Here is a 24,410-nt window from a genome sequence, read left to right on the forward strand (position 1 = left end):
TGCTACAGGCAGATGACAAACGCAGGACTGGGGTGCTTGCAAAGGGAGAGCAAGCTAGGGAGTGTCCTAGCATGTGACTTCTGGCGTGCCGTCCCTCCCAGGGCAGGGCTGAGCAATGAACAGCAACAGGCGGCAGCAGTTAGGTGGAGAATGAAGTGTTGTCTTCGGCTGAAGCAACTTGGGACATCTGCAGAGGCGAGATACTATGACCGAAGTTGAAATTGGGCCCAATTTACACCCCAATACCATGAAGAACCATGAGATCTTTAATGATCTTTGGCTGCTGGCCTCCAATTGCTCTCAGGAGGAAAATGGTTCCTCTGAGTACTGTGCCAGGAATCCAGCATAATGCCAGTTCAAAAGGGAGCTGCTCTCTGAGGGATCGCTCACACTGCAGCATTCACAATCCTTGGGGGTTTCTTTTCCAAGCACTTAAACAACTCAGCCCTTGTCCCATTGGTTTTGATCTCAGCTGCTGGTCCATCTGGAAGGAAATATCAGATGCTGCAGGAAATAATTTTATGGGTGACTCAGAGGTGATGGCTGCAGCAAGACCTCAGCTTCCCCCTCTCCTAACCACGCTGCTTTGTCTCTCTGCTTAGGCCAAATGTCTGTGGCAGACAGTGTTGCCCTGGATGGACCACAGCTCCAGGCACAAACCGCTGCATCAAACGTGAGTATGACAGTCTCAGCCAGTGCAAGTTTCAGGATGCACCCCTAAAAAGTGCTTGAATACTGCTGTGACCCCGCACACATCCCATGCACTGTGCCAGGGCAGGAGATGAATCATGGGATCTGTGCCGTGACCTCGCTGTGGGACTGCTGGGCTGTGGGTCAGCTCTTCCTGTCTGCTGCCAGAGTCTGAGTACGCAGAGTAATTGTGATTTTATTCATTATAGTTATTAGTGTCCACCCATGGCAGGATCTTGTTGGGGCAGGGCATTGCAGTGGCACATTTAAGGGTGAGTTTTGAGCCTTGGGCTCTCACTTGTTCTGCTTGGAGCAAAGATAGGTCTGTGAAAGTCCCAGCAGTTGGAAACTTGCAGAGTGCAGCTCTTCTCGTGTGGGTGAGCATTGCTGATGCTGAGGGGGAAATCAGGGCTGCAAATTCTCTGAGTGCTGTTGAGAAAAGCAATTAATGGATTTGGCACAAGGGCTGGGATGGGTGGGGCTGGAGTGTGGAGCAGCACGTAGGATGTATAAAATGGAAGTGAGGTGTAGGGCAGTCTTGCAGTGTAAAACTGCCTGGCCAGGGCTCTCCTGCCTACCCACAGAGGAAGTATTAAGTGTTCTGCTCATCCAGGCGGCCCTGGTACAGCCCTGTGGGCTGAGATAATTGTGGGCTCCCTGACAGAGCACTAGAAGAGAAGATATTTGGGAAGGCACCAGTGCAATGCACACAAGAGACAAGTGAACTGTCATCTTCATCCTCGGTAGCTCCACAGCCATAGACCAACCCCTGCTGTGATCCCTGTCCCTGAATAACAGGGTTGCATCACGCAGCTCATCTGTGGGCCTTCCCAAGGGACTGCTGGCCCCAGGCACCTGCCCGATCCCGGGGAGGTGTGGGGCTGCCTGCGGTGCTCGGTCAGCTGGGAGGGCAGGGAGCGAGCTAGGTCGGAACGCCCAACTCAGAATAGCCGAGAGCATCTGCCTTCACTTGAGTGGCAGCAGCTGCCCAGATGTTAAGCAGGTAACGAGGCTCATCTTTGTTTGCCGCGGATCTCACGGCGCTTTGGCGTGCTGGGGTGATTGCATTAGCAATCGCTGTTTGGGAGCAGGGGGCCAAGGGCTGACTCACCTCCCTTCTCCCTCTCCCCCTGCCGACAGAAGCCAAACGGTAGAGAGCGTGCTGTGCTGCCAGACAGTGTCTGTAAACACAGCGCGGGGCCAGCCATGGCAGCATCTTTCTCTCATTAGGGATTTTGGTAGGAGCAGTAGATCTGGGCTTGCAGCCACGCAGGCTGCCTAGTGATTGCTCAGGTGCTGGGCCTTTGTTCCCAAGGATTCATTAAAAGGACAGTGTCAACGTGACTGGGCCTGACAGTGTCCCCCCGACAGGGGATGGTAAAGCTCAGGCACGACTTCGGTGGAGACTGGTGATGTGTAAACATAATTTCATTCCCAGCTACCTCCCTCTCTGGGCTTTTCTGCTGGAGTTCAAGTTGCTGGAGGCATTCAGCTGTTTTTAAAGCTGCCAAGGCAAGCTGGACAGCCCATCCTAGTTAAGTTTCTGCACTGTAATGCTGTTTCATGTCTGTTCCCATGGTCTTTGATATGTGGCATATCAGAGAAGTTAGTGGGGTAGAAATGCAGCCAGAGGGAACCTCTTAAGAGTGCTGAAGCATGGAAGGAATTGGCATTAAGGTGTTGGACAGAACCTTGGGTTTCAAGGATTTGAGCGTGGGTACAGGAGAGAGGATAGGTCAAATTGTTGACATAGTCTGCTACATCTCACCTACCAAGGGTAGTGGTTTCTTCCTTCACCCATGCTGTTCTAGGCACTTTACTCTTTCAACATCCCTGCATATGACTGAACTCCAGCCACAGGGAAGTGTCTCTCAGTATGTTCCAGATTTGAGGACCAAAGTGCAATGAGGACTTGTGGAATTTCCAGACAGTCTGTGATGGGGAAGATGAAAAAGAAAAGTATCTTTCCCTGCAACAACATCTCCTGGGAAACTGGAAACGAGCTAAGGGAGTTTAGGAAGAAGATCTTGTCTATTTGCAGTCGGCTTGATTCCTACTCACGCACTGCCAGGTCATCACACTGAGCTGCATACAGGGGCTGTATGTTGTGAGGTTCCAGAGATCTTCTTACAGAAGGGGCCATTAGGGATAGTGAGCTTCATCTGAATTTAGGCCTGAAGGGTTCAACCTCCTGCCTGTTTAACTTTGTCCTGGAGTGAGACTTATGTCTCATTATATCTCATTATCTCATTATGTCCCATTATGTCCTTCGTTAGGTGGAAAAGAAACCTGTATACACAAGCAGGCCAGAAGCAGCCTTGCACTGCCCATGTTTTGGGGGCTGCAGCGACTGCAGTGTACATTTATCAGTAATTTAGCTGTTGCCTATTGGCTCATCATGCTCAGCCTCCCCATGTTAGTTTATTGGCCTCCACTTTCATCAGCATTATGCATTATGGTTCTTTGCTGCTTCCAGAGATGGTATCCTGGGCTGGGCTGGGAATGCAGCATGAGCTTTATTTCTGACATGAATATTTTAAAGTTTAAAAGCAACATTTTTAATCAGTGTGTCAGGAAGGACTAAATGAACAAATGCACTTTCTAATCTTGTACAGATGGTCTTGCTGTTAAGATGGTGAATAAAGGTGCAGGGATTCCAGGCTGAGCTGCTGGCTCTGCTGTGGCGTCACAGCGTGACTTCAGAAAGTCTCATTAGCACCTGGGGCTTTTCCACATCTGCAAAATGACATTGACATGCCTCTTCTTTTGTCTTTCTTCTGTACAGTGGCTACAGGGTCTTTTGAACCCTGGCTGTTCTTCATTGAAGTTCCATTTTCTCTCTGTTATTCCTGCATTGCAGTTGATCTACCTGCCTGTCACTCTGCACAGATCTCACTTGTGTTAAATTGTCCATCCTTTCTGGCTGTGCTCACACAGTCAGATCTATAAGTTAGAACTGAGTTTACATACATGACTTTTCCACGAGAAAGTGGATTAAATCACCCCAGTGGTACAAGTCCTTCAGCACCTTTCCAGTTTTCCTATGGAGGGCATAGCTGATGGACAGGTTTCCCTGCATTTAAATGGGACTGCACAGGAACTGCTTACAGTGAAGATCTACATCACTCTCCCCGGTGAAGAGCATGAGCAGAGCTGCAGGGACCTAGCAATCAAATGTCACCTTGCATGTCATTGCTCAACCCTGGGCCGGGTATGCCTGCAAAACAATGCAAGGCTGAACTTGGTGGCATTCCCCTCTGACAGGCCTAGCTGGGTGGTCAGAATCATTCCCCAGTCATCCCTGCTGTCTGACCTTGCTGGGAAGACTTACCTCACGCACTGAAGACTAGACAGCACCAGACTTGATCTGTAAGGGCACTGCTAGATGTTCTTGAACAAACTAGTGTTGCTATCAGTGATACTTCAGCAGTGCTCCAAGTCTTATCCTTTTATTAAGAATTCTGAGATGACTATTTTTGTTTTCCCTAATTCCCAGCTCCTGGAACAGGTGATGACATGAGACTATGGTGAAAAGAAATGAGTGCCTGTCATCTTAACAGAAACTGTTTATAGTACCCTGAGCTGGGGAACAGCATCTCAAAGTAACCCCTGAGGTCAGAAAACAGAAAGCAAAGAGAAAGATATAAAATACATATATATATTTGAATCATCTTGTTTCTTCAGTCAATGTTATGATTTGAGAGGCCTGAATAGTGATTTCATACACTTGTCACTGGCAGTGCTGCCACTGACCAATATGCTCTCCTTATATTGCATAGCTGAACTGAGTGAAAACCAGCAAATTTTAAAGCTCTTTCAAATTCTTCCTGAGTCTGTAAAGGCAACTAGGAAGAGGATTAATCCTAGAGCTGAAATATTTCAGCTAGGGCAGCTCCCCATCCCTCCTGCTTGAAGAAACAGGAAGAATAATCCCATTCCCATCTTCCTCTTCTCTGTGTAAACTGCCTTAGTGGCTTTTTAGAGTGCCTGGTCACTTATCACCACTTCCCTGCTGAAGAGTATGGTCTAATGTAACTATGTTGGTGGGAGTGGTTGTGGGAACTGCTGTGGTTCCAAGTCCCAGCACCGTGGCTCTGCAGTATTTCAGCATGTGAAGTGGTTGTTTTCAATGGCAGGCTTCCTGGGCTGGTGGCCTTTGTTAAAGCAGGCATTTATTGGGAGATAACAGTAGGGACTGGCAGCCTATTTAAACCACAGCTGAGTTTTGTATTGTAAATTACATCAACTTCTGGAGTGCCAGACTTCCCAGAGACGGTTAATTCCTCCCTGACTAGGACCTTGTCCCTGTTCCAGAGACTGCAGTGTTGGCTGATTTATTTTACTGGGGGATTTCATCAAAACCTCTGGCTTTAACCTATACAGCCCTACGTGACTTGGGGTCTTCTTTTCCTTGAGATCTCCCTCACTTCCTGAGTGTTAACATGGTAATAAATGTCACATGAAGCATTCCAGTGAACACATCTCTGATCTAGTTAGGGAAAGCTGATGGCAAGCTAGTTTTGGGATGAGAGAAGGGTTGTGGGGGCTATACTGCTGTGAAAGGAATTCAAGTGTCTGCATAACCTAACTTCTCTCACTTGATGACAGCAGGATGATGTATGGGTGGCACACAAGGGAAGAGCTGTCTGTATGTTTGTTGTCCAGAAGCAGTGTTTCTCGCAGGCGTGTTTGTATTTTACAGAAGTGGAGACCACAGCTAGAAAGGAAGGGACATGCTCATGAAAGCCCAGCAGCTGTGTGTGAACATGGTGGGATGTCAGATGCCCCTGCCGCCTCCCTGGGGCAGTCCTGGTAGAGTGGCTTTCAGCAGAAGCAGTGGCTTCATGGGTTGAAACCCATTCACAGGGTTTCCATGTGGCTGGAGGCTGAGGTCCACCTTGTGTTGTCCTGCAAGGTTTCATTACCCTTTGACCAGTTGTCACCTTCTTTCTTTGAAGGACAGCACTGTTTTCCAGTGCCTTTTCAATTACCCTTGCTCAGAACAATGAGCCTGGTCCTACTAGAGCAAGCTGTGGTTTCCTGGCTGCCACTGCCTGGGTTATAAACCCAATTTGGCATCTGTTGACTTGGGAAGTGTTAGGGTCCAGTGTACAATTAATAGCACTTTCCTCCTGGGGCACAAACTGAAGCTGATGTGCTGTAATTAGGAACACACACAGGCTCAGAGGATGATTTAGGCGTAAGGTTAATGAGCTGTAAGTCCCCATAGCAGTGGAGGAATTTGAGCACAGTGACTCCAAAATCAGCTGTGGAAGGAAAGCTGGAAAGCACTGGAGGGGACAGGCCAGGGGCACTGTGCAAATCAGACCCCAAAACAGACTAAAGGTAACATGCAATCGCTTGCTTTGGGAATTAGGACCTATTCCTGTCCAGAGCACTCTGGGAAATGCTGGAGGCCATGTGCTCTCTATAGGCCATGCTACTAATTTCTGAATTTTCTGTAATGAGTTTTGCTGGGGAAGAGCTCTGCAGAGACCAGTGCGGAGAACGGAGGTGGCACTTCCGTTGTAACAGTTGTAACTGTTGTAACACCAAGTGTTACAACAAGGCAGCAGTTGTAACACCAAGACTGTGTAGGTCACCTGCCTGCAGAGATGAGATAGGACTGTCCCAGCTGTGCTGCCCCAGCTGGGTCTCACCACCATGGGGCTAAGTCCTGAGTCCGCTAACTGCCTTTCTGTGTCTCCTCAGCTGTCTGCGACCCACCATGCCAGAACAAAGGCTCCTGCAGCCGCCCCCAGGTCTGTACCTGTCGCTCAGGCTTCCAGGGCTTCCGCTGTGAAGAAGTTGTTCCTGAGCAGGAGTACCACCCGCCTGGTGCCGTTGCTGCCTTCCAGCCCCGCACAAGCTCCCTCCGGAGGAGGACCAGCACAGTAGGGCAGGATGCCTCCCTGCAAGGGGCTCAAGCGCCCATCCCACGGCACGTCCCAGCTGTGTAAGTCAAACCTGGTTCCCGGCAGGATGCTCTGCCAATCCCTCAGGCAACTAACACCCTGCTTAGCTGGGCCACAGTCTCTGCTTCATGAGACCAGGCAACTTGGCTCCTGATGAAAACTCCTCCATGGGCTGTAGGAGCTGACATAAGGGGGTCAGCTCCTGCTGTCCTCCAAGGGACTCAGTTTGTATTCAGCACTTTGTCACAGTCCCCTGGCACACACAGGAATGGGACAGACTAATGATGATCCCATGAGGAAGGAGAACTGTGAAGGCTGTCAGTTTGCCCTTGTCCTGTTGATGAATAGCCTTCATGGTAGCAGCAGGGAGTATGGAGGAGTGGTGGGTAAATCTCTTTCCCAAGAGGATATGTTTAGAGCAATATATCCAGATAGTACACACAGAAGAGTACATAGATCTGAGGTGTACTTTTAAGTGCTGCTATTAGCAAAGCAATGACACTCAGACATGTCTCCTGGCAGACTCTAGCAATTGTTGAGCCATTTGCTCTATATTTTGGAGCCATTTTGCTGTGGTTTCGGTCATTTTGGTACCCAGATGGGTGCCTGCATATTGGGTACAGAGACAGAGCTGTTTGAGCTCAGAGGTCTATGCAGGAGGGACTGTGAGGAGTGTGTTAAGCTCAGGAAGACAACTGTGGCATCATCTAGTCTTTTGGGTGAGGAAGAACTTAGCACTTCAGTACAGCTGCCTCAGGTCAATGCTGAGATGCTCCTGTACCTGAGTTACAACTCCTCCACAAAACTTTGTGTTTTGTGACATCCTGCTTTAGCTTTTTGTTCAATAAGGCAGTAAAGATGGGAGGGTCTTTCCCTGATAAGTATTGCTACTGTGCCAGCAGCTTGGTGAGGATGGAGAGTTAGGAATAGTGCCTGCTGCTGTACAACCCACACATATTGTTTGTTTGAGTTTTTTTAAATCATCTCCACTTTTCTGTAAGTATCTGTGAACATAGGAGCAAAGTGTTAGGCTGCATCACCCCTAAAGGCCCCTGTATTTCTTGGAGCTGTTCACTCAGTTTCTGGACCAGAAAGACTGGGTTTGTTGGTAGCCACCAAAGCAGACAATTTTCTCATGGTTTCCAGTAGAAGCCCCTAAATCATAGTCAGGAAGACATTACAGCAAATTACAGGTGCTTAACCAGGAGGTAACTTCAGTTTCTCCTTTACTTCTCTGAACTTTTGACTTTCTCTGTCAACATCACTTGGAGCCACCCAAGGAGAAGGCAATGTGGCCTTTGTTTTTCTGTTTTCCTGCAGGTTGTTTTCAATGTGCCCATTGCTCCTACAGTAGCTATTGCCTTTCTGTCCTTTTCAAGCAGAGGCAATGCATGGGCTGGAGACATTTCTAGACTCTTGGCTGTCAACAATTTTGAAGAGGCTCAAATGACTGGCAAAGATTTTACTGGCACCAAGTAGTTCACTGAAGCTGACATATCTTGGTGCCCAAATGGAAGACTATCTGATAGAAACCAAATTCAGGAAAGGCAGAGGTGATGCTGACAGGGAGAGGTGGCCAAGCCCCTGTCATTGCTGCTCTGAGAGAGGCTTACTGCCCAAACTAGTGCACAGCCCTTGCACGTGCTTGCAATCCTGGGCATTGCTGACGAGTTTCCCTGCAGTGATGACCTCCTCTTACCCCTCTGTGCCACCACTCTTTGTGGAGGGCCTGGAGGGGAGGGAGAGCAGTGTCCTTGGAGATACAGCACCTGTTGAAGGCTTTCCCAGTAAGGAACATGACCTCAGGCTCCGCATAGAGGACGGAGGGCTGTGCAGGCACTGGCAGAGCGTTCTTATCCAGTCAGTCAGACATAGTGTCTGCTGATTGCTGAATGCCCAGCTGCCCAACGTACCTTAAATCCTCTGGCACCATTCCAAGGAAATAGGACACCATTAAGGGCCATGCTGTGTTGTTCCTCCTTCCCTCCCCATGGAAGCCATAGGACGTCACCTTATCCTATGCTTCAGCAAGAGAATTTGACTATGGTCTTTTGCAATGGCCACTGGTAGGACATGAGGACATGTCCACTACTGACTGTCTTCTGGAGATGTCCTGAAAGATTTGCTGAGGCCACTGTGTGTCTCTCTGAGAGGGACACCCCTCTGGGTGCTGTGCTGCCCAGGCAATGTTTAACAGCCCTGCTTGGCAGGCAGGTGGAGGGCTGCCTGCACCTTGGCACTGGTCTGCATTGAAACGCCTCTCTTCAACCCATGGGTGTTCTGTACAATTCAGTCAGCTGGATTTTTTCTGCAGTCTGTGGACCTTATAACATTGTGTGGTACTGCATGACATAAAAGTCATGCTGCTATTGAAGAGCTGTTTCCCAAATGGTTTTGAGTGTCCCTCTCAGCATGCCAACTTCTGGGCTAGTTGCAGAGCCTATAGGAGTGAGCATCTGCAGCCAAAGGCACGGTCTTGGCCATGCCCTCCCATTTCTTCACTTGTTGGTCATCATCTGGTCCCTGGGTGAGTTGGCTCGGTTCAGTAAACCAGCAAAAAATGAATGCATCAAAATAAAGGATAATCTTCTGCCACTTCAGTGGGCTAAATTGGCTTATTGGAAGATCATGAGACCACAAGAATTGGACAGAATTGTAAATCTAGCAAGTGAAGAGAAGGAAAGAAGGGGAATCCCTTTTTGGTGGTGGGGAAGTCACTTCTTAGGTTGGTTATTTGTCTCATGAAACCACACTCTTAGACTTGACTGAGCTTGGAGCCTGCTTTTTGCAGTTACATCATCTCTTTCTATTCTACTACTGAAGTACTTTCTGTGCTTCTGCATTAAACTTTCTTCTTACAGTTGGACTGTAGCAGCAAAAGCAAGAAGTTTATTTTAAAAGAGCTAGGTAGATCTTGCTCATGTTTGCGAGTATGAGAATTGGTTCTTAGGCACTGTGAACTCAGAGTTCCGTTTACTAGAGTTCAGTTCACTGTCAAGTCTGAGAGGAACAGCTTGTGTTTTCAAGTCCATGGTGTGCTCCTGGATAAAGGTGGGTTGTGCTGATGGACACTGACTTTTTCCAGTCAGTCTGCTGTGATTCCACAGGAGCTGGCTTACTTCTCTGATTTGCCAATAAGGAAGAGGTAGAAGAAGCTCTTGGGTGGCTCAGTGGATGGAGGACACTGGTGATTCCAGGTCAGTAGTTGTGAGAAGACTCTGAGTTCCAGGACAAACACCCAACCTCCCCGTACATTTGCATTGCTAACAAGCAGGAGTTGCACAAGAGTGGGAGCTTATAGAACTCCAAGCCTTGTCTTGCTGTGCCAAGACAGGAAATCAATCCTCACATGAGTGAATTTGCATTCTCCTTTTGTTTATTTGCATATATATTGGCTTAGTTTGTGTTTGTACACAACTAATAATCAGAAGCTCTGAAGCCATGCACTAGAACAGTACTGTATTAGATTGCCTATAAACATGCAACAAACCCCATGAATCCTCCACAGAGACCTGGTCTCTAAGCACAGATCTCTTTTGCTTTCAATGTGTTCTGAAGTGAGTCTTCAGACAGACTTAAGAGAGCAGCCAGCTCAATTAGCTGGGAACTGCCTTGACCAAAATATTCCCCACTTACCTGAGTGGTAGGACTGCATTAAAATGGCTTTGTATCCTCAGCTTGTTGAACTTGCAGCTTATGATGACTGCACCTTCACTGTGAAGAGTAGCCTGGTCTGGAGGTTGGAAATCTTTGGGAGTTTGTAGGAGCCCATAAATTGTTGGTGAAGAGCACAACCAGACAGCTCTCTGATTTCATGGTTCTATTTCTGGTACATATGCTCAGGTCCTGCAGAGCTCTGGAAGGACAAGCAGCTTTCTGTGGCTTCCCTGCCAGGAGAGCCCAGGAAGTGCAGCTGGGACAGAAGGAGATAAGTTACTGTCAGTCCTCTATTCTCAGTGAGAAGTGGCAGCTCCTTGAGCAACAGGGCTGTGCCAGTCATACGCAGCTGGTTGTACTAGCTGGTTTGTATTTTCACCTGGCAGGTGTGATGGCTAGTGAATAAACCTGTGGGCATTTCCCCTGTAGCTGTCACAGATCCATTCCCGGGTGTGCTGACAGTCTTGGAGAGATGTGGATGTAAACAAGATGTCAGCTTGAGTGTTGTGCTGAGCAGAGGCATCAGTGCTGTGGTGTTACATGTAGCCATCTGTGTCTCTATTTGGAGAGGTACTGGGTAAGAACCACTCCATCCTTGGCTTGCCCATGTGGTGCATTATCTCTTCTTCCTGGGACTAAAGAAGATGATGTATTTAGTCTTACTTGAGCTCAATTCTTGCCCAGGGAAAGATGTGGCTAGGAGAAGGACAGCTCTGGGTCTACTTTGCTGACACCACAGCTGGTGATGCTCAAACTGTCATATTTTAAAATACAGGCTACACAATGAGTATCACTTCCCAAATCTTTTCAGCAGTCTGTGGCTCAGTGGCAGTTTGGAGTCAGGTGTCTGAGGGAGCCTGTGGGGACTTGTTAGCTGCTGCAGAAGCTGAGAGGCCCCCATGCTGTGCTGGTTGGAACAGTGAGTGCTCTGGAGACCAAAATCCTGGGGGGTGTTAGAGGCCCTCCCGGCACGGACTAGCTGCAAATCCTCCCTCTTCTTGATCTCAGCCTGAATCTCTGCCCGGAGAAGCAAAGCCCTGATGGATGATTGTACGGGTGGAGTTGCACCTCAGCCCAGAAGCTGAGCTAAATGGAAACAGCTTTGTTTTCCTAAGGATGGAGTATCAGCAGAATTCATGTTTATTTAGCAGGGAGTGGAAGGGGCTTTTTCCCTTGCCCCTTACCCTAAGGATGGATGACCAGATGCTTTTGACTCTGGGCAGTGTGTGTGGTGGGTCCTGTTGCTGTCACCTGAGAAGGTCCCTTCTGCAGAAGTGTTGTGCATAAATCTACAACCAGCATCTGTGCAAGGGAGCTGTGCTGCCCGGATGGGATGTATGTGCTGGATGACAGCTGCCTGTAAGCAAGGCATCCTTCTTCTTCACAGAAAAGAAGGGATGTCTGGGACCTGCAAAGCATTTCCCCAGTAATGTAGGCAAGGGAAAAGGGCATAGCTGTGGTGTAAGGTGCTGAGACACTGTGCAGACAGCTTAATGCAGCTAAGCTCTTGAGGGCAGGGAGCTTCCTCTGAGAGGGTTCTGTTTAGGCAAGGCAGTTGCTGGGAGTTGCCTGGTGTTTTCAGGATGGAAAAGGAAGAAGGCTGAGTTGCAACATGCCCAGCCTGCTGACTTCTGATCTCAGACCCTCCTCTGCAGCACCCTGGAGGAGACATCTCCTCCCTTCCTGATGAGAGAAAGGGCTATGTGCAGCCCTTGAGGAGCTGTGGCAAGCGCTCCTGGCCTGGGAACACTGGGAACCTCATGCCAGCAGGAAAGCTCTGCCAAAATCTCTGTTCTCTCTCCTGGAAGCAAAGGATTAGAACAGCAGGGAGCAAGCAGACGGGAGGATCTTGGGTGTGTAGCAGAGGTTGCTGGATGGAGAAAGTGTATTTCCCCCTGTTTGAAAATTGTTCTGTTTCATTTGAAAATCCTGTTCTGGTGGTAGACAAATATCAAGCATGGTCCTTTGCAAAGAGGAGTGGAGCCCATGGGTGGATGCAAAGCCATCTGCCCTGGGGTGGCCACTTAAAACGTGACATTGAGAACTGTGGCTTGGAAAAATCAGCTTGATGAGCTTGTTGTCATTGAGGACTAGCAGATAGAACAAAAAGTTCACCGCAAGGTCACATGCTTTTTAAAGATGCTGCTCTAAACAGAGGCAGATTTGTCTTAATTGTTAAAGCAGGAACTGGAGCCTCCTGTCTTGCCAGCTTTGAACTTTCCACTTTTATGAGAAAAAAAATGGAGCTTGCTTACTGACTTACTTGGGTTGTTGATGAGTGTTCAGGACTGTTTGTCCATGATACGTATAGCACTAGGAGGAGGTCTATACTAGCCATGTACCTATTGAATGCATGTTCTGCTCACTTTTGATTGTCATTCAGCTCACATTTATGAGTGTTACAATTTATTAATATCCAAATATCAGAGAAAATAAAAGCTGGCCCTGGATGAGAAGTGTCCCCCTGTTCAAGTGCATTCCTGCGGCATAGGCTGTGGCAGCTTTCCCACTTCATTTGGTGTGGGACCAGCCCAGGAGATCTGTAATGCATGACATTGAATTCCCAGGGTAAAACACTGGTGCCACTACAGTACCTTTATGTTTGTTACTTGAATAGCACATTTTCACAGTGCAGATAAGCCCTAATGGCAGCTTTCTAAGGTGCTTCCCTTTGGCAATGTTGTTTTCACAAGGTGGCCAAAATTTATGTTTCTTGACCCAAAGCCAACTTTGAGTAGATATCTGAGACATTGTTAAAAAATTGAAACTAAAAAGCCAGTGCCAGCCAGGGTGAGAATATATGAAAAGAAAAATGTCACTTAGGACAATGAGCTCTCCATCAGATCCAGATCTCAGCCCCTTTCCTGCTTTGACTTAATCAAAAGTTCTTGGCAAGCTGGCTGAGAAGTCTAAGGGAAAAACTCCAGCTACTCAAGAGGAGTGTAGATGCTATTTTTCTTATATAAAAATACTCCTATTTTTAAGTTGCATGGTATACCTTTTCTAGCCTGGCACCAGATAGAGTTGCTTTACTTTCTCGTGTTTTAAAGCTGTCAGCACCATTCTGGTTTATATGTTTTATGTATTTACTTTCCAGGGGGTTGCATACCCTTCAGAGCAGCAGGAGAATAGCCGGCTTTCAGACCCCTTTTTTAAACTCCAAATATGGTCTTTACATTAGGCCTGGTTCTTCTTTACCTCCTTGGGAGCCACTCCTATAGCTTACTGCAGCCTTTAGGCAGCTCAAATGCACTTTTCCTTCTAACTGAAAGAAGAGTGCTGCTACTGTCAGCTTAATCTGAGACTCCATGCAAGAGAGCAGGGTGCAGGGCAAATACATTGTACATGTGGTAGGTAAGGTAGTACAGAAAATCCAGTTTATAGCCTGTTTTATACACTATACATATATCATTTAGGACATTTATGACAATACAATTTATATAGCAGTTCTATAAAAAAGAAAGTTGTTAGAAGAGCACTAAGGCTACATGATCAAATGAAGGGGAGAGTTTTCCTAATGCCTGAATTAGGATTGTCATCTATCTTGCTTTCAGCTCCCTTGTGCATCTGGATTACTGCAGTTTCTCATACCTGACTGTGTGTTGCCTTTTTTGGTTTAAACTGGTACTTCAGTAAAATCAAAGCTGTTCTCTTTAGTTATGAGTGTTTTCCATAAATCACCAGTGCTAGCAGGAAACAAGGGATTAATTGAAGTTGATTTGATACAACAAGTGGTTGAAATGAAGATCTAGTAGTCTCCATATAAAATCTACTTGTTCTCTGTATTAGTTTGAAAACAAACCAGTGGGAGATTGCAAGTCAGGGTTAAAATATAATAGGAAAATAAAATAATTGCAACAATAGAGGGAAAAGCACTGACACAGTCAGATACAACCTGACACCCTGTTAGGGTGGTGGTAGCAGTCCAAATGAAGTAGTTTAGTGGAAGCAGCAATCCTGTGAAGGTCTGGTCTCCAGCTGAAGGTCCAGTGGTAGCTCTTGTCCTCTGGGAACCCAGTAGACAGGGCTGACTTGGGCAGTTCCAAGGCCAGGTTATATCCAGGTGGGAATGCTTGGCTCCTCCCTCCTGGGTGGAGCATCTCACAATAGGCTGAGATAATTCCATGAGTCATGTGGTGGGTTCTTGATGGCTCATTGTCTGTTATCAGGGTTGAGTCACAGCAGGAGATAACAGCTAATGGCCCACAGCTGGTGGTAATAGAACACTAAATACATCTATATTGTAACCTAGGATATTCTCTTTTCCTTTCTTCAGAAGCATCCTGAGAAATGCTACCCTGAGTGCTTGGTGCTTGGTGGGATTGGTACCCTGCTCTCCACACCACTTCATTTTTTTCTCACCTGAGTAAAAGATCTCATTTTAGGCAGAACATCTAGGCAGGAATTAAGAAGACATTCCGGCTGAAAAAATATTATCTGTTACAGCTGAAGGAAAAATATCCTTCATGGGAGGAAGAAATCTGGAAGGAAAGGCTGAGATTTTTCAGGGTAGAGGTGAACAGAAAATTAGGCAGCAGAGGGTAATGTGTGTGGTTGCATATGAGTGGTGTTTAGGACTTTGGAAGCAAAAGACCCAAATCAGATGAGTTTTTTTCCTGTGCACCCCGGGGTCCTGCTCTGAGTCAAGATATTTTTTATTGCCAGAAAAGATCCTGACAAATTTGAAAGAATTCTGAGAACTGCAACAGGAGGGAGGGAGTTGAGGGAAATAGTTAACAGACCCACATCTGCAAAACTGAGCCAAATGTTGGCCTTGGAGGATGAGGAACATACTTGGAGGCTGAGGCTATCAGGAGGGGGCAGAGTGTATTAGGTTGCCTGTAGCCTTGGCAGGGTGGCCATGGTAATTTTTCAGTATTATGGCTTTCTAAAAATCAAAGTGCCAAACTATTCCAGGGATGCAATGACAGGTTGATAATGACACTGGAGCTTTGCCTTCTCCGTGACTTTGGAGCTGTGCTGTTGCAGAGCTGGAGTCCAGGTGCTGCCAAAGCAGGCACAGCACTCCACATCCCTTCTCAATGAGGATTCCATGAAACCTGTTCCTCCCTGATAGTCCTGGGTGTGGGTACTAAAGGCGACGTGGGAGAGGTGTAGAGCAGATTCATGGTCATTTCATGGCCATGGTACTCCTGAAGGTGCTGGCTTTGCCATCAGGCATTGTGCATACATGACCAGGAGAGCTCCTGGTTCCCAGACAGCCACTAGTCTTCCAGCTAGTGAGCAAGTGGAGGGATGCAGCCAGTGCAGAACAGTATAGACTAAAAATCACCAGGATGCTGGTTCCTCGATCCTCGGCAGGGATGAGACTTCAAGATTGTATAGCAAAGGTTACATCCCAGCACAGCTCTCATGGATTGAGTGCTGCAGGTGTGAGAATCCTGTGTGTGGCTGGGGATGGAGAGATGTGAGGAGACATAACAATACTGAGGTAATAGATCCAAAGGCCAGGGCATCCTGCTGGGTGTTTAACCATTATTTTGGCTTAAAATATGTCTTAGATCTACAGTTTTCCCAGGATGAAAGGGAGACCACCTGCTGTAGATGAAAAGCCTTCACTTCTTCAGATGAGAGCACTACACACATCTCTTCACCCTGTTGCTCTCATGCTGTGTGTGTGTATACAGCCACAAGCTCTTCACCCCACTCGCATGCCTGGGATCAGAGAGGCTTTGCTAGCCCTCTCCACATCCTGTGTAGAGCAGTTGGCAGGCAGCTCCCCCCACTCGCAGGGGTGCATGTGGGTGCAAGGATGAATAGGCTAAAGTGTTTTTTCAGGGCTTTGAAGCTGGCAGCCGTGTGAAGGGGGTGGGTGTTGCTAGTCGACATGATGGAAGTGAAACTCAAAAGTACTTGTCACTGCGTTATGGGGGAGATGAGTGACCTCCCCACAGCCAGTGTTGGGCTTTTCTCTGGCTAATGCCTCTGCAGCAGGTTTCATTACATGACAGCTAGGCCCTCAGCTTGCAGCTGTTGTGTCCTGTGGAAAAAGAGGGCCCTTTGAGATGGAGATCTCAGTGTGCTTGTGTGCACAAGCACAGGTTGATATGTTGTCCTCTCCTCTTGCATGCCATTGCCCTGAATACAGATCCTTCCCTGACAGGTAGGACCCTGTACTGGGGAGCACAGGGAGTAGGAGAGGGGCAGAGGAGGCACTGCTGTGGTTGCTGGGGGGGTTGAAACCTCAGTGGGGTGGTCACATTGCATGACTGACAACCCAGCTCTCCGACTATGCCAGCAGCTTATGCCTGGGTTGTGATGGTGCAAAGGCAGCAGCCATGGGGTGCTGTCTGCAGTAAGGTGGTGGCATTGATGGATACCTGCATGTGATGGGAGCTGTTAGGGTACTTCTGGATGGGTCTCTACTCACTAAGGTGTGAGACTGGCTATGTGATTGCATTTGGCAGATGTGCTGTGCCCATTGATTGAGCTGTTCAACACCAGCCCAATGGTATGCAGCAGGGGAGCCTACTGAGGCAGCTTTCTCATTGTCATTGTTTCAGCCCAGAGCAGTGTGCAGCTGAGCACCACAGGCCAGCCTGGGCAGTTCTGCTAGAGAACTTGCCTGGTCTCCCTCACCATCTAAATCCCTGTTTTAGCCTCTGGAGTGTTCAGGGTTTGGCCCAAATGTGGCATTTGTAATCAAGTAGCCTGGCGTGGTTCCTCTGCTGGCTCCACTTGAAGCTGAGAGAAGTTGCAGACTGCATTTTTATTTTTCTGAAAGACATTGGCCTGCACTTTAGCTCTGGAGACAAGCAGATTGCAGACAGCTCTTTATCACATTTGGCATTTGGAAATAATGATTCTGGCCATTTTATAGGTCAGCACTAAGGTCTGATATATCCAGCCATAAGCACGATCTGCAGCTCCTGGTAACCAGCTGATCCCATGCCCTTGTGCAAGGCATGTTTCTGCAGCCTCGCTGGGCCAGGCAGGTGCTGTCCCCATGCTTGGAGAGCTGGACTTCTTCCAGGGAGTCAGTTGCTCACTGTCTAATACATGAGAGCAAAGACCTCTCAACAGAGTGGCAGGTGGCATATGTGGCACACGTGGCAAGGGAAGGGCATTTAATGTCAGCAGAGAGCTGTACGGAGGCATGTGAGCAGACACTTTGGCTAAGGAGCAAATTGGATCCCAAGAGACTGGTTAAAAAGAACCTGTTAGTTGTCTGTAAGCTTAGAGGGGTTCACTTATGTTTATGTTGTGTGGGAACTCCTGAGCAGATAAAAATAGAGTTCACAGCCCTCTCCCTGTTGGTTGTCACACAGTACATGGTAGGCTGGCAGCCAGCTAGGATGGCTCTGCAGCACTGGCACTGCTTTGGGGGGCAGAAGAAGGAAGATACTAGGCTGCTGGTGGTGGTGGAGTCTGAGGTTGGTAGCATGGGCCAGACAGCTGGTGACTTTGCTGTCCCAAGGACTTGCACATCTGTTGCTACAGTTTGTAGTGAGAGATTCAGAGAAATCTTGGCCAGCCACTGGGACATCTGTCAAGTGGAGCAGGTAGCTGGAGTTACCACTGCAACATGGCACAGGTGAGAGCCCAAAATGAGAACCATGTGGGCTCTGTGACAGCTTCTTAGTAGCTGTGGTGAGGGATAGGGGTGTCACCTGGATGCTGGACTGACATGGCTCTTGGCATGTGCCAGTGGCACTGAGTATGGTGTGGGGCAGGGAGCCTGACACATGTTCCTGGCCCTGCAGCCCCATTTTGGGAGTGCTGTTTGTGCCTTCTGGCACAAAGGCAAAGTTTGTTGTCACTGACACTCTGCCAGCAGCAGCTCTAGAGGTCTTGAAGGGGAGGGATGATCTGGATGACTTGCACCTTGATGTTCCTGTGATGGTCCAGGTGTCTTTTGTCCTATCTTGCATGACATCTGGCTTCAGGTGTCTGTGAATCTGGCACAAAGGCATTGAGTGGTTATTCCTGCAGCCTTCATGGTGCATAGATTCTATTTGGCTCTCCCAAGGAAGTCTTATGCCTGTGGGATGCTGGTGGCTGCTTCTCCTGTGTCTCCCCTTGCCTTCCACCATGCTGGGGAGCAGGGGCTTCAGACTTCAGTGTCTCCCTCATTTGAATGGGAGGTATCAGGGCTGAAGACAGCAGCAGGAGGGACAGTGGGAAGCCTGAAGCAGGCAGGTTTCAGTGGTATTTCTGCTGTTCCTGGAGATAATAAATTGAGATAGGATTTATGGACATAATGTGGGTGGGCTTGAAGTCAGGTGCCTTGTATGGTGTGGTTTCCCCCCTCCTCCCAGAGTCTTAACAGAGCTGTCTTCCTTGTCAGCATGTTTGTGAGCTAATTGATAATAAACTTGAGTGCACTCAAAGCAGTGGCTCTCCTGTGCTCCAGGGCCTGCCGATTGAGCCATGAATCCTGTCTGCCTGCTGAGGAACCTGTTTGGAATCCAAGAAAGGGGAAGTTTCTGGTTTGTGGTCAATTTTCTGCTTTCCGAGGCTGGCTGTTTCTCTTTCCCCCTGTAGACACAGATGCTGGTGTTAAGTCTGCCCATTCTTCTGCGATGCTTTAGTGGAAAATCAGCAACTGCTGAGCATTACAAAGGGGGAAGTGAATCACTGATTTTGGTCCCTGTGGCCCCAAGCAGGGAGGGCATCTTGCCAAAGGGACAGGCAAATGGACAAGACAGACACCAAGTATATTGTTCAGTGCTTAAAATCCAGGGGAGAACCTGCCTGCTGTCCTGGCAGGTTATCAGGGGCTGGGCATGGATCAGTCCCTGTCCTGGCTGAGCCCTCTCATCTTGGCAACACACATGCAGGCTGTGCGCTAGAGGAGCTGGGGAGGACTTACCAGTGCTGCAGTGGCTCCCCTCCATGGGTCTCTGCTCCCAGCCCAGTGGACAGCACGTGTTCTTTCCAGGTGCCTGGAGGCAACAGTTGCATCCCAAGCAGCAGGCTGGTTATATTTGGAGAGATGGAACTTACTGGGCCCTGGGATGGGGGTTTCTGGACCCTGGAAACATGGTTTCTTCTCTGAGGGCTGATTATCTTCAGCTTTGTTTTGGCCAGAGCTATTGTTGCCCTCCTGAGAATTGCTCCTTAGGTCTCAGTAGTCTCTGTCATGTCTCTGTGATGTTCAGCATGGTGAAGATTTGTTTCCAGCTGGAAAAGTGTGTTTCCAATCCTCATCTTTCCAGCCCTTGCCTTGTGTGGGGTTAGTGCCCCTCCCTGCTGACCACACTGCCCAGGACTCACTCTCTCCACAGTGCCTCAAGCCATCCACCCTGCTGTGGTCTGTCAGGCTTTGGCTGGGGAGAGGGTGAGGCGGGCTGGATGAAAAACCAGTAATACTCTTGTGGTACTTGGCTCTGCATTTCCTTTACACAAATAGAAAAAAAACACCATTTCCCAGCTCACTAGCAATCTGGCCAAAGTCAACAGCTGGATGAAGAGCGGCCGATAGAAGCTAAATCCAGGAAAGACTGAGGTGTTGCTGCTGGGGAGAGGGAAGTGCTTTGAAGAGTTTGCCACCTTTGCTTCGAGCTCCAAGGAGGATGTCTGGTGTTAAGTCACTGAGAGAACAGTTTGCCCACCTGTATTCCCTCTGGCTTTTGCCTACCCAGAGAACCATGATCATCAGAAGTGATCAGAGATTTGAAAATGCTTTCCATGTACAGTGGCCTAGGAAAACAGTATTGTTTCTGGGTACCTCGGTCTCAGAGATTTAGATTTGGTTATTGTGATTCTGCGTATCTAGTCTTGAAATTGCAGGCTTTGAAAAAAAACCTGTGGTTGATTCAGAAAACAGGGATCTTCCTATCCATCTGTGCAGTTGCTGGGAGTCTTCCAGCTCAGTCCTCAGTGGAGTGACAGGAAACCTGCTCTGGTCAGGGAACAGGCACCTTGCAGGTTCACCTGGGGCTCACAGGAGAGCCAAGATATCCAGGACATACAATATTTTTGTACCTTCTCTACACTCCTGTGACTAAAGTAAATATAGAGCAGAGTACAAGTGGTACCAAAATTCATTGAAGATAAAACGTTTACGCACGGAAGTACTGTGGCAATGTGTGGATCCCCTTGCTGAATGAAATACAGGTGTTATTTGGGTCCTACAGGGATATGTAGGGCTAGAATGTAAGGGACTAGACCTTCCTTAGTTCTTTTGATTTCTAGCGTGTGCCCTTGGGCTTATCGGGTGTCCAGGTCTTTGACCTGCACCTCAGAATAGGGCAGCTAAAAGTACTTGTTGGGTAGTTTTGAACTCTTGCAGCTGTGGGTCAGCCTGTCTGCACAGCTCCCTCCCATCCCAAATCTCTTAATTTTTATTAGCATCTAATACCTATAGTTATTTCCATGTGAGGGTGACTGAGGTCTCTCAGCCACTGACCTTTCAGTTGGTAGAAATCAGCAGGAGCACACATATCAATGCTCCTGGAAAGAGAACTCTGCTCCCTCTGCCTTACGTCCTTGCCCATGTTTTCCACAGAGACAAGTGCCACAGGACAGCTCAGAAGGAAAGATGTCCTAGGAGTCTGCATGCTGATTTTGCCCCACAGGCTGTGCCTGACACAGAGAAAGTTGTCAGCCACTTTGATGGATGAAGAGCAGGGAAGCCAGCTGCTTGGCAGTCAGTTGTCTGTAAAGGAAGAGACCACTGCCTCTTGCAGAGATCTGTGCTGGCCATGTGCCTGGCTGGAGGAATGGAAATAATACCATGTTGAGGGAGGCTGTAAGACTGAATGAATATGAAGCCCTGGTATTTTAAGTGCCTGGAGCATAATGCTTCAAGTGTCAGGCTCTTCTGCCTCTTCAGTGTCTCTTCTCAAGCAGCTGGAGGCGTGGAGAGTAGTAACACAAGCTCCACACTCTGCTGATTTGGAGCCACCCAATCTGTTTTGCATGCTCACTTTTACCTCTAGGACAGCCACACCAATGAGAGAACTTGTGGCAATGTAGACCCCTGGGAACTGGCCCAGCTCTATCCTTAAATTTATTAAGATACATCAAATGGATAGGGATTGCTAATGGCTTCTGACCAGATCTGTACTGCTGTGGTGAACTCTGGCTTATTTCCTGAGACACTTCAAGCAAGCCAGTCCCTGTCTGCCCAGCATGGACTGACTGAAGGTTTGGAGGGAAGAAGCTCTGTTTTATATTCCCTGACCATGAGCCAGCTCCTTGGCATGACAAATTGAGATGGAAAGATGCCTTTTGCCATTGATTTCTGTTGCCCAGGCTAGAATGGTATTACTCAACTCAGCCCACAAATCCCAGTGCTCCTCCGCCTAGAATAGAACCAAATAAACAAACTAATTCAAAGCAAATCTGACCCCCCCTCCCTGCTTCAACTCACACTGGAGTGCTTTGCCAATAGGATCTCAGTAGGATGGCTTTTCCTCAAGTGTTGCAAACCATGTAGTAATGTTCCTACTCTGTTTTTCTTTTGTGAAGCTGACACTACCCCTTATAGTAAGGTTATGTAATCCCTTTTTCTTTGTAATTGAAATGCTAATGGTTATTTTATTTAAAGCACTTCACATGTTGCTGTTTTGGGGTTTAGTGGGTTTTGTTGCAAAATTTGGTACTCCTGGGAATGACAAGAGATGTTCCCAAAGGCAAAGGGTGGAATTCCTTCAGGCAGGCAATGGGTAGAGCCAAGCCAAGATCTGCTACTTGCACATAGCATGCTCCCTGTCTCAAGGGAATAGCCCTCCCTTTTTCAAGCAGAATAGCTGGTATTTCCCTGTGTTATGCTACCAGTCACCTTCACCTTCTTCAGAACTCAGGGCCAGCACCAAGTCATTGCTAGGGCAATGCATTTCTTTTCCTCAGGGTGCTTCCATCTCTGCAGTAAAAGACCTTGGAACCCTCTCCATGTTCACCCATGGGACTGTGCTAAGGATCTCTCACTAGAGATCGGAGAAAAAATGTGCCTGAGCTTCTAAGGCTTGATAGCTCTCCCCTAGCCTCCCTAGAGTGCCACATGGCTTTTCCTTTGTCACTAACAAAACTAGCAGTAGCACACCCGGTGACAAAACAGTACATAACAGGCATCAGAAGTTCCTTTTCTGGCTGCAGGGCTGAATTAGTAGCTCAGAAATGTATGGGCAGGTCATGCCTGGCTGCCCTGGCCATCTGGTGTAGGTGGTACTCTGCAGAATCTCAGAGGAGCTTCTGAAATGGAGTGGGGTAGAACTGAAATAAGGTTCACTTCAATTATTCTGGCTACCCTTGCTGATTATTGAAAAACAAGCATTGTTTGCTGTCCTCATCTCAGTTTAGATCTTGGTTTTAACAAGACAACAAATATTTTTGTCAGCACACTTTCCTCTCCTGAAGAGACAATATGGGGAGTTTGGGAATCCACTGCTGAGGTTTTGCAGAAGGAAGACAGCTATACTGCTGCATGAAGGCATGTTTTCTAGTACAGAATAATTTGGCTTCAGTTTGCAGATGTTGTTTCATGGTTTGCCTTTCTTGGTTAGATTACATGGCTCTTTACACCTGGTGTTTTGTTCCTGTGGAGAAACCTGTGCCCTGTAATCAGAGCACCTCTTCATCTTCTTTATCCTAAATTGAAGAGATTGAATAAGTCTCTTACAGAAATGCATTTTCACTAGCCCTCCAATTATTTTTGTCATGTTTTTTCCTGTGTTCTTTCCACTTTTTTGACATCTCTTAGAAGATGTGACATACTTTACATCAGAGCTAGGATGATATTGTGGCATATATACACCCTATTGTGATGAGGACGTGTAGGGAGGCAAAAATATCTCCCTGCTCCTGCAGTGTTTCAGTGTCCTAATGTCAGGGCATTGAACTGACAGTTCATATTTAATTGCTTGTCATTAGCCCTGAAATCTTTTCAGAATTGCTGTTTTCCAGGATTGTCTCCGACTATCTGCAGCTGCTGCCTGCATTCCTTCTTCCTAGAAGTGTAATCCTGCATTTGGCTCTATTAAAATCTCATGTTGCTTGGATGTATTTGCCCTCCACAGAGATCCAAACTGCTCTGTTGTGATTGTTCTGTTCTCATCACGATACACCACATTGCAAATTTCTGTGTCAGCAGCACACATTATCAATGTCGATTGTATGTTTATTTCGAAATAAAAATATTTATTTCCAGATGAAATTCTTGAATCATGCCAGGCCTCATACTGATCACCCTGGAACCCATCTAATTCCCTCTCCAGTGACAACTACTTTTTGCGTTCTGTTACACAGCCAGTTTGTTATTAATTTTGCATGTGCCTGATTGACATCGTACTGCCCTGTTTATTTTCTTATTGAAATACCATAGGCTCTCAGCTTGTTGGTTTGCATGTGTCTAATTCTATCAAATTAGGAAAATGGACTCCTTTGACAAGAGTGGTTCTTCACAGACCTCCTTGACTTGACCTCTCTTTTTTTATTCCTTTTGTTTAGTTCCCAATTAATTGACCTGTGCGTCATCTTTTCCATTGTTCAGGACTGATTTCGGGCTTGCTGGCTGACAGTTACCTTGGGTGTTGTTCTTGACCTGCTTGAATACCAGCACAGCATGAGCTCCCTTTCCATCTCCCCAGATCTTATTGTTATTCCAAGCTATCCAAGGAATGTCTGCAAGGCAGAGCTGCTGTCAGCCAACTCTCATTGAATCATCCAGTCTTGTTTGGTTTAGAAATTTGTGTTCCCTGTAGACACTGTAACATATCTCCTGTGCTGACTGTGACAGGGAAGATGCAAAAAACCATAGAACGGGATAGACCTCTCTGGGCACTTCAGTGGGAAAGAGCTGGCCTCTTTGCCCCAGCCATTTAGTCAGAGATCGAAGTGTTGGACAGGATGCACAGAAGAGTTGTCAGTACTGAGGTTCAGTTACAGAGCCATCCAAGGCTGGGACGTTCAAATAAAGCAGCATGTGGGCAGCCAACCTATTTTGGCCTGTGGCTGTACTAAGTTTTCTTTCCTTGCAGATGGTGCAGGTGAGAGTAAGATACATTTGTTGGAAAGAAGAGCACCTTCTTAGAGGCTTAGTGCTGCAGTCAGTAAAAGGAAATAGGAGCAAGTGCAGTAGATCAAGATCTTTAACACAAAGAGCTCTGCCTTCTGGTCTACATGGCTTTATATAAGAGAGTGTATGAAGTGTGACCTTGAGAGCTTCTCCATGCTTAGTCCCTA

At 47.6% G+C, this 24,410-nt stretch overlaps 1 protein-coding gene across 7 annotated transcripts in view; it reads left to right on the forward strand.

Moving 5' to 3' along the window:
* The window catches only part of LTBP2 (latent transforming growth factor beta binding protein 2), a 73,142-nt gene that overhangs the window by 8,217 nt on the left and 40,515 nt on the right, over positions 1-24,410 (forward strand). For all 7 annotated transcript variants that reach the window (XM_085061782.1, XM_085061787.1, XM_085061786.1 and 4 more), the window contains exons 2-3: positions 603-673; positions 6,403-6,646. In XM_085061782.1, coding sequence (XP_084917908.1) covers positions 603-673; positions 6,403-6,646 — 315 coding nt within the window. The remainder of the gene's footprint in view (positions 1-602; positions 674-6,402; positions 6,647-24,410) is intronic.

This window comes from Lichenostomus cassidix, chromosome 5 (assembly GCF_008360975.1).
Source record: "Lichenostomus cassidix isolate B80296 chromosome 5, HeHo_3.0, whole genome shotgun sequence".
Lineage (NCBI taxonomy): Eukaryota > Metazoa > Chordata > Aves > Passeriformes > Meliphagidae > Lichenostomus > Lichenostomus cassidix.